The 10,986-nt window shown below is 41.6% G+C and overlaps 1 protein-coding gene across 1 annotated transcript; it reads left to right on the top strand.

The window, feature by feature from the left end:
• The first annotated feature begins 8,980 nt into the window (after window positions 1–8,980).
• LOC146631291 (uncharacterized) lies at window positions 8,981–10,496 on the top strand. Its single transcript, XM_085356493.1, has 3 exons — window positions 8,981–9,096; window positions 9,366–9,398; window positions 9,737–10,496. Exons 1-3 carry the CDS (start codon window positions 8,981–8,983, stop codon window positions 10,494–10,496), a joined length of 909 nt encoding a protein of 302 aa, XP_085212619.1.
• The last annotated feature ends 490 nt before the right edge of the window (window positions 10,497–10,986 follow it).

Below are 10,986 nucleotides of genomic sequence, written 5' to 3'. Positions count from 1 at the left end.
ACCCCACGGGACGAGATCTTGCGTGGAGCCCCAGATCGAGGGAGATTATCAGTGGTCTTGTATGTCTTCCATTTTCTGATGATTGCTCCCACAGTTGATTTTTTCACACCAAGCTGCTTGCCTATTGTAGATTCACTCTTCCCAGTCTGGTGCAGGTCTACAATACTTTTCCTGGTGTCCTTCGAAAGCTCTTTGGTCTTGGCCATGGCGGAGTTTGGAGTCTGACTGTTTGAGGCTGTGGACAGGTGTCTTTTATACAGATGATGAGTTCAAACAGGTGCCATTCATACAGGTAACGAGTGGGGGACAGAAAAGCTTCTTACAGAAGACGTTACAGGTCTGTGAGAGCCAGAGATTTTCCATGTTTGAGGTGACCAAATACTTATTTGCCACCCTGATTTACGGATAAATTCTTTACAAATCCTACCATGTGGATTCATGGATTTTTTTTTCACATTCTGTCTCTCACAGTTGAAGTGTACCTCTGGTGCAAATTACTGACCTCTGCTCGCCAGGTTCGAGCTGAGGCAGGTCCAGAGCTACGCAGCTACGCAGTGGACGTGACGTTTGATCCAGACACAGCAAATCCTTACCTCGTCCTGTCTGATGATGGGAAACAAGTTCACGATAGTGACGTGAGGCAGAAGCTTCCAGACAACCCAGAGAGATTTTCTTACTGCATCAATGTTTTAGGAGAGCAGAGTTTCTCTTAAGGCAGATTTTACTTTGAGGTTCAGGTTAAAGGAAAGACCGAGTGGACTGTGGGAGTGGCCACGGAGTCGACCAACAGGAAGGCTCAAATCACACTGAGTCCTGGGGACGGTTTCTGGACTGTGAGGCTGAGAGATGGATACGAGTACAACCACAGGTTGATTTTTGGTAACACCAGCAGTAACCAAAAGTTACCGTTGGTGTTAAATCTGGTGCTAACAGATAACTAACAGTTTATGGGTTTGAAGCTTGCAGCATAACTGCACAGGATGGCGTTATGTACAGTTGAGATCTTTAACTCATCTGGATCATAAAGAAATCATTTCCTTTTTATTTATTTATTTATTTATTAATCCTAACTCTGAAAGCATGTAGTTTTGTGTATATGGATACAATTATACTTATCAGAACTATTTGAAGTCAAACTGAACTACCTATAATTTCCTAGTTGTGCCACTAGAGGGCGTCATTGTTGAAGCTTAAACTAAAGTTCTAGTTCAGCCTGGAAAAAACTCAGCGGATAATCCAGTAAACATCATGTATTTGAATCTTTGTCTGCTACAACAGATAAACAAACATTATGACGATGAACTGTTTCACAGCTGGATTTTATTTTTCTTTGTACAAACCGCTCGGCCGGAGCTGTTTAAAGCTAAGAAGTAGTCCCACCCACAAAGCAGGGTAAAGTATTTTTGGATGTTTTGTGATGTAAATAATTTAATCATGTGTTTTCTTAGGCAGACTGTTATCATGTAACTTGGCCAATCAGCAGTGGACTTCCAGAGACACTTGCTGTTGACCTTGATCATGTGACCTTAATCTGCATGCACAGAATTCATCCTGCTCAGCCGGAAGTCAGGAAAGTCGGACATCTTGTTAGCAGAAAAGCGTCAGCTAGCCACTAAGCTAATGGCTACAGTAGAGAGAGGACTCGTGCTGGCAGCATTAGTGTGTGAAGTGTAGGGATGGGTATTGATAAGATTTTCACGATTCCGATTCCATTTTCGATTCTGTTTAACGATTCGATTCTCTTATCGATTCTTTTTTAAAAAGGAGAACACTAAGGTCGATTAGCTTAGAACTTTGTTTTATATCTTCTCTTTGAACAAGACAGACATTTAGGAGTAACATGGCCTTACAAACCCAACAGTGAGATCTTAAGAGATCCAGCCTACGGCTCTTCAATGGGGCGTCACAGGGTCCCCAGGAAAAAAAATTGTAAATGTAAAATAATAAAATAAATATTCTTCTGTAGCAATAACAAAGTATAACATAAATTATTCTGTAGCAATTACACAAGAATATCCAGTAATGTCCCTGCCTACAATTAAACACATTCACTTACTGAAAATCATCTGCTGTGGCAAACGGGTGCAAGCCTTTGACCACAAACTGAGTCACTGCTCGGTGACGTTCGTCTATCCTGGCCTGAAAGGAGACGCTACCGGCAGACTGCAGCGAGAACTGCCAGCGTCTGAGCCAGACTCTGTCTCATCATGGTCACCTACATGCACAGTAATGGCAGGTTTGTAATAAGGCAGATCGCGCTAACATAATATGCACTGTTAGTTGATTATTTACCTGCCGCATTAACGGGAGAGGACGTGCAAACGTTACCGCTGCTGCTGGGTTGACATTCACGAGTCCGGAGCGGAATTAAAAACACGACATTCATTTAAGGTCATCGTGTGTTTTGTGAGCAAATGCTTTTGCATATTCGTAGTGTTTCCTCCCTTAAATGAAATCTCTACTTTGCCAGTATTGCAAGTTGCCCTGTTGTCATCCGTTCTCGTAAAGTATAACCAAACTTTTGAGCGTTTGAGCCGCCGTGTTTCCTGCCAGGTAAATGACGCTCCGCAACGTGGTGACGTCATTTGGGGCGACTGGAATCGATAAGGGAATCGTTTGCAAAAATGGCAAACAATCCCAAGGAACTGAAACAGTGGGAACCGGTTCTCAACAAGAACCTGGTTTCGATACCCATCCCTAATGGTGACCCTCTTGGCGTGGCTGGTGTTGTCGAAGAGGCTGACCAGGCCTCCTGGTCTTGCTGGCCTCCTGCAGAGCCATGATGGTGGAGCACTGGAAGCGCTGGTCGGTCTTGAAGTCCTGAGTAATCTCTTACACCAGGCCCATTAGGAGCAGTTTGCATATGAGCAGCTTGGAGGATTTCTGCTAACAGCAGACCTCTCAGAGAACCACGGGCCAGGGCCTGTAGCAGTGAGGCTTCTGGTCGCTGCTTCAGAGGTGCTTTGCCTCCAGTGGCTTTGCAGTCATCCTTTCTTTATGTCTGCTGTCAATAGGAGAATATGGAGGAAGAAGAGTGCATGCACTGTGTGCAGGAGCAGCTGTGATGCTGTGGCTCCTGATTGGTGAGGAGACCCCACCATCTCAGCGTGCACTGCTCATGTATAGCAAGTCACTAGTGCCATATATCGACACATGTCCATCCCGTCCAGTGAACAAATCAGCACTATTTGCTTAACATACTTGTTAAGTGATTCGTTCGACTGCAGTTCCGCGTGGGTCGTGTCCACCGGGGCTAGCCAGAAACGCTGCCCGTGGCAAGGATCATACGGATCATACGCACAACAACGAGGGGCTCAACAAGCTGCTGGGTGGAGTCACCGTCACTCAGGGTGGAGTGTAGCCCAACAAACAGACAGTGCTGCTGCTCAAGAAGACCAACAAGTCTGTGAAGATCCAGGAAGCACAGCAGCAACAGAAGTCCAGCTGCAAACAAACACAAAGACTCTTTTAAGAACTGCACACTGTTCTGTCTCAGCAAACATCGTTACCAGTCTAAACTTATTCATCATTCCTTTTTGTTTTTTCATTTTATACTGTTTTCCAAATAATCCCAAATAGGTAGAAGAAATTAAAAATACATCCCGAAGGTTAAACTGTCAGTGAAACTACTTTCAGCAGTAACTGAATGTCTAATAGTGTCATTTAATGATTTATTCATTACTTATTTTGGCGGAGTGTGCCAGGCTCCCGGGATCTATATGCCAGTAAAAGTGCTGTAAAACAGAAAATACAGTTAAAAGAAAACTTCCTTTTTGTTTCTGTGGTTTGGTCCTGGTGTGTGTTTCTCTGTGGCTGTGGATTTTCCACTTTGTTTTTCAACGTTGCAGGTTTGCTGCAGTGTCCTCGATGCACCTCCTCACAGTTCTTACATTTCCCCTGACATTCTCAAACACAGTCTCCCTCAATGATAAACTCTGTCAGAGAACGTTTTTGGGACGTTTTGGAAAATCAAAAATCTGGTGTCGACTGCTCCATTCTGGATGTGCAAAGCTTGCTCAGTCTCATCATCCAGATTCAAACTGTAACAGGCTAACAGCAGCAAACTCAGCACAGCTTTATCTCTGACATCACTGAGTGAGTCTTTAGACGCCCGGGTCAGCTGATGTCATCTCTCATAAACAGCTTTTCTAAACATTTACCGTGAAGCTGCATTTGTTTGCACATGTGTGTACATGTAGTGTTACCAGAGATGGGCAGTAACGTATTACTTTTTACCGATTACTTTTTTCAAGTAACAAGTGAAGTAAGGGATTACTATTGCAAAAAAGTAATTAGATTACTGTTACTTTTTTATTGCGTTACTAAACTGTGATGTTGTTTGTGAGAGCGTCTCATGACAATGACGTACGAGTGTGCGACGTCCATGGCAGCAACAGACGTGTGCAGATCAACAATGGATAACATGGCGTGATGGAGAGAGTACGACCATGCATCGTTTAAAGTGTGGAAGTACTCACATTACTTTGAGTTTGATTCTGTAAAAAGTGTCTGAAACTTCTTTTTACAGCGAAAAAAAATCCTAAACTTCTGACCAAGCAGCGAGCACGCTGCCACGGGAATGTGACATTCACAGAGAAACCCCGGATCCTCCCACTGACATGACCGCTGTGGGCAAACTTCCACCCGCCCCACTCCTGCTAAACAGGTGACAATAGATTAGACAGATGTATGATTTTAATTCTTTTCTGCTGTGTTGTATTTGCATCTATTTGAAAGAGTGTAAACACAAAACATGATTTTATTTTATATGCTGGATTATGCAGGAAATAGGTTTAAATGTTAAACACATTTCTTCAAGTCAAAGACTGTTGCATATAATATAATTGTTGCCTAATGCAATGTGCAGTAAGTTAAAAGATTAAAGCTGATAAAACAATTTTAAAAAGAGATTTTTTCATTTGATTACATTTCATTTGATGATTAAGCAGAAAAAATAGAATGGGGCTGAAAGGTCTGTTGCTTCATTACATATTCAGGTTGTGTATCATATTTTTAAAAAAATACAAAGTAATGAAGCAACTAGTTACTTTTGAAAATAAGTAATCAGTAAAGTAATTGGATTGCTTTCTTGGAGAAGTAATCAGTAATTAGTAACTATTTACTATTTTTAAGTAACTTGACCAACACTGAGTGTTACACACTTACTCGTTAGTGTTACTCGTGTGCTGTCGCTCATTGTCACCTGGAAACAGGAAGATGATAAACTATGTGTTGTGTTAGTGTTGGTGAGTTTCTTTAGTGCACTTCTTAAGTTTTTCAAGGTAACACTTCAAACTTCTTCTTTTGAGTTGAACTGTTGTTTCTGCTTCATGGTCAAATGTCTACGGTCATTACTCGCGTCACAATGATGAGTTTAATAATTTAAGTTTTACTAGTTTGTTGAAAATGTGAGCAAGATTTAGAACAACTGAGTTTACACACTGCAGGGACATTTCCAATAGACCAAGTTCAACAAAGGACAGACCTGAGTGGATTTTTACTGAGTGGTACTGGTTTGGGGTAAATGTTACATGTTGTTGGATTTTCATAACATTAAAGCTCTCAGACTCACTACCCGTGTAGTTTATGTGGTGTAGAATTACACCATGTTTTCACCACACAGTAAAGATGTGAGGTGTGGACTTTCAGCTTTATTCAAAAATACTACATTACCTGTTTAGGACAGTCCCCTCTATTTGAGAGGTTCAAAAGTATCTGACAAGCAGTTTCAAGGGTGGGTGAGGCCTGTTCTAATTATTCTATCATTTGATAATAATCATCATCATAATAGGGTGCCTTTCTAAAACCCAAGGTCACCTTACAGAGAGAAAAAAATATTATTACTTAAAATATTATTATTATCATTATCATTAAGGGTACATCTGTCACCATCTTACAGTGCTATGATTGCAGCCATTCCCCCAACTCTCTGTGTGACTGGTACTCATGGCCATTGATCAGTGGTCATGACAATTTGCATATTAATGATCATAACCTGACCTCCCAGCCATTGTTCCATCACTGGGCTGGTTCCAGTCAAATGTGCTGTTTATAAGGTTGGAAACCTGCAGTCAGCTGAGACTGAAGGAGTGGGTGAGTGATGAAACGTTTCTCCCACTGAAACATCCAGATGAACAGAATCAACTTTTGGGTTATGTGTAGGCAGTCAGGATTTTTACTGTGTCACCAGCTGCACACAAATGACTCTTTATTGGATGCTTTTGTCATCATCAAGACTCAAACGTTTTTCACTCCATAACGATGATTATTCTGACCCTGTTTTGGTCTTTAGGATGGCCTGGTTTATAAGATTGAGTCTGTAACAGCATCATGACAGTTTTATGAAAAAGTAATACATAAGCTTGTGCCCCAGTCACAATTTGTTGTTTTTCTTTATTTCAAGATGCATAATGACCAGAAGAACTAGTCATCCACCAAGCAGAAGTCTTCATCTTTATCTGGTAATGACTAAGAAGGTTACAGCTCGCACAACTGAGGCTGTCGCAACAGATTTATGATCACAACGCCTTTGCTCATCTGCTTCCTGCTTGTTTTCAGAAACCTCTGCTTTCATTTGAGACAAATAACCGAGAGCAGGGTGACTGTTGGGGTGAGAGTGTTAAAGTGTGTTAAGCTTTAAAGCTGTGCTGCTTTGAGTGACATGAGGCTGTCAGCAGGTCCCACTGCTAAAAGTTACAGTGGGGCAAAAAAGTATTTAGTCAGCCACCGATTGTGCAAGTTCCCCCACTTAAAATGATGACAGAGGTCAGTAATTTGCACCAGAGGTACACTTTTTTATTCCTATTTATTCTATTTATCCCCTTCGTATATTTTATTTATATTGTCTCTGTATTTATATATGTGTGTGTGTGTGTGTGTATATATATATATATATATAATATTCTGTAACTCTGTAACTTCTGTCGGTGCTGTGCTTTTTTGGAAATCGAATTTCCCAGAGGAACCCACCCGAGGGATTAATAAAGTTCTATCTAATCTAACTTCAACTGTGAGAGACAGAATGTGAAAAAAAAATCCATGAATCCACATGGTAGGATTTGTAAAGAATTTATTGGTAAATCAGGGTGGAAAATAAGTATTTGGTCACCTCAAACATGGAAAATCTCTGGCTCTCACAGACCTGTAACGTCTTCTGTAAGAAGCTTTTCTGTCCCCCACTCGTTACCTGTATGAATGGCACCTGTTTGAACTCATCATCTGTATAAAAGACACCTGTCCACAGCCTCAAACAGTCAGACTCCAAACTCCGCCATGGCCAAGACCAAAGAGCTTTCGAAGGACACCAGGAAAAGTATTGTAGACCTGCACCAGACTGGGAAGAGTGAATCTACAATAGGCAAGCAGCTTGGTGTGAAAAAATCAACTGTGGGAGCAATCATCAGAAAATGGAAGACATACAACACCACTGATAATCTCCCTCGATCTGGGGCTCCACGCAAGATCTCATCCCGTGGGGTCAAAATGATCATGAGAACGGTGAGCAAAGATCCCAGAACCACACGGGGGGACCTGGTGAATGACCTGCAGAGAGCTGGGACCAAAGTAACAAAGGTCACCATCAGTAACACACTACAACGGCAGGGAATCAAATCCCGCAGTGCCAGACGTGTTCCGCTGCTGAAGCCAGTGCATGTCCAGGCCCGTCTGAAGTTTGCCAGAGAGCACATGGATGATACAGCAGAGGATTGGGAGAATGTCATGTGGTCAGATGAAACCAAAGTAGAACTTTTTGGTATCAACTCAACTCGTCGTGTTTGGAGGAAGAAGAATACTGAGTTGCATCCCAAGAACACCATACCTACTGTGAAGCATGGGGGTGGAAACATCATGCTATGGGGCTGTTTTTCTGCCAAGGGGACAGGACGACTGATCCGTGTTAAGGACAGAATGAATGGGGCCATGTATCGTGAGATTTTGAGCCAAAACCTCCTTCCATCAGTGAGAACTTTGAAGATGAAACGAGGCTGGGTCTTCCAACATGACAATGATCCAAAACACACCGCCCGGGCAACAAAGGAGTGGCTCCGTAAGAAGCATTTGAAAGTCCTGGAGTGGCCTAGCCAGTCTCCAGACCTCAACCCCATAGAAAATCTGTGGCGGGAGTTGAAAGTCCGTGTTGCTCGGCGACAGCCCCAAAACATCACTGCTCTCGAGAAGATCTGCATGGAGGAATGGGCCAAAATACCAGCTACTGTGTGTGCAAACCTGGTAAAGACCTATAGTAAACGTTTGACCTCTGTTATTGCCAACAAAGGTTATGTTACAAAGTATTGAGTTGTATTTTTGTTATTGACCAAATACTTATTTTCCACCCTGATTTACCAATAAATTCTTTACAAATCCTACCATGTGGATTCATGGATTTTTTTTCACATTCTGTCTCTCACAGTTGAAGTGTACCTCTGGTGCAAATTACTGACCTCTGTCATCATTTTAGGTGGGGGAACTTGCACAATCGCTGGCTGACTAAATACTTTTTTGCCCCACTGTATCCTGAAACACAAGTCTCTGTTTGTGTGTCTTCCTCCTCTTACACCCATGGCTTAAAGACATGTTCAAATAAGGGCATGAAGCCATTCAGAGACTTTGGCCATCATCAGCCTGCCCTCTATAAAGGTGTCTTCTCCTTGTAGCTGCATCCACCGCAGCAGCATCTCGTCCTGAACAGAGCCTCCAGCATCCCTCAGACCTTTCTCCACCACTGCAGGTAATAAAGGTTTAAACTGGCACAATATTGATTAGAATTCAGAATAATGTCTGACATGCTGCAGACTGTGAGAGTTTTTTAGTTTTTTTTATTAAAGACACTTTAAAATGAATTTTTAGACAAACACCTCCTGAAAGAGCAGAGCTGTTAATCTGGTTAATTATGGTGAGTTTTGGAGAATAGTCTGCAGATATTTGGACACTGTTATATATTCACTCATCTAATTTTTCCATCCTTGTTAAACCCACTCAGATGGCTGGTCCTTACTGGGTTTCTGTAGCCGTCCTTGTTTTGATGACCGTTACAAATGGCGAGACTGTTATTGACCCAAACCAGCTCGCACCAATTGTAGATGACATTCTGAACAGGTGAGTGAACGTTCTGTGAAATACAGAAGAAAATCTGATGATGATGATGATGATGATGTTTACAGCAGCTGTTTTTAACAAACAAACAGCATCAGAGTAACATGTGACAAATATGCTATTAAAAGTGTATCACACTGGACTCTAACACAGATCAGCCTCTGTTTAACTCTGTCCAAACTCTCAGGGAAACAAACCAACATTGTTGTGGTTTCATGTAAATCTTTCCAAGTGAAATCAACATCAGAACCTGTGTGTGTGTCTTTTGGCAGGTACACACCTAGCTACGGTGCAAACAACAACAGGTCAGTAACAAAGGTTTACTTTAATCTGAAACACAGTACTTACAGTGTGCTTTATAGTAACGTGGCAGAAACAGAGATATTTAGAACTACATGTAGAAGCAGAGACTGAAAGAACAAATGCAGCATTACATACTCACTGTTATTTGTAACTGGATGTTTAAGTTGTTCTCAATTTCAGGGCTTAAAAAAATCCAAAAAAAACAAAAAAAGAAATAGACTGGTTTCCTCAGCAAAATGAGACTGAACTCACTTTGTCTGGTTTAACACTCTGGATACTTTAATCTGCACGTTATAAAGAAAATGTTTTACAGGTGAATATTCTCTGTTTACTTCGACAGACAGTTCCCCATGTTCAGTGTGGCCGTGAGCGTCCCACGCAATAAAGACAAGTTTGATATGAACAAAGTCACTGATGATGATGGTGAAGCTGTGAGGACGAAGATTCTAAACTGTGACGTATACATAGGTAACAGAGTGGTGGCAGCCACAGTGCTGAGATGGCCTAATGTTCGATATCAGTGTCCTAATGCTCCTGTACAGTGGTGTGTCCCAAAAAAATGTAATGGAAAGGAGATAAAGACATGGGCTGATATTGCAGCATTTTGTGATGAAGAATATATTGAAAATAATCTGTATCCTCAGGCTGCTCATGCTGAGTCCCGAACCCTGAACTATTTCAAAGAAAACGACAAAATTAGGAAAAACTCCAAAGATGATCTGATGGTTTTCTACGTCCGTGACTCCCCATGTGGTGAAACATGTACCGACCCAGGGAATACTCGGAATATTCTCAGTAAAATACCAGCGATAAGGAACTGGAAGAATTATGTTGTTGTGTTTTCAGATGTATTTAGACCTGATGATAATAATAATAATCGTGTGAATGCACTGCGTGGATCACTTGAGAGGCTTGGGTACGCAATCGCAGAAAAAGGGACAAAGGAGGAAGAAAAAAAGTCAAATGGTCTAAAGCATATATTCCGATGCTACAGGCAGCAAAATATGAATGACATGAAGTGTCTTATCTGCAATACCAATGGTGCTGTTGCAGAAAAATGTATTAAAACTGCTTGGCAACAAAGGGGAGAAAGAGAATAAGACCAAGAGGAAGAGTAACATGCAGAGAGGAGGAGTGATGAGAGAAAATCATCAGAATTAACCAGAGAGGGAAAAAGAAAAACAGAAAATGTAACCCGTGCTTTGCATCGTTTTCCTGCATCCGTGTTTAACTTTTAAATGTGTGTGTTCGTCACAGCAAGATTAACATGTGCTCCTGAAATCACAGCTGCATCGTGCACTCTGCTCATTCTGGTCCACGATACTGTCGGCGCCTCTGATTGTGTGAACTGAAACACAAACAGTGTGTGGAGCGAGTGTAATCCATTTATAGCCTCTGATACTGTCTCTGATTAAAGCTTAATAAGCTGCATCAAAACATGTCACAGCTTTGTGGTGGATTTTTGTGTGATATGTATAACTATGTAACTATATACACTATATATCTATGTGAACTGAACATATATATTTTAACTTTCATGTAGAGTCTTAAGCGCAAGACATTTTGCTTCACCGAGGTTTATTAGGGTGG

This window comes from Diplotaxodon limnothrissa, linkage group LG6 (genome assembly GCF_057381915.1).
Source record: "Diplotaxodon limnothrissa isolate DT_005_m linkage group LG6, D_limnothrissa_male_GT1.1, whole genome shotgun sequence".
NCBI classification, from domain to species: domain Eukaryota; kingdom Metazoa; phylum Chordata; class Actinopteri; order Cichliformes; family Cichlidae; genus Diplotaxodon; species Diplotaxodon limnothrissa.
The sequence above is the reverse complement of the archived record's forward strand: the minus strand, read 5'-3'. Positions and strand labels throughout refer to the sequence as shown.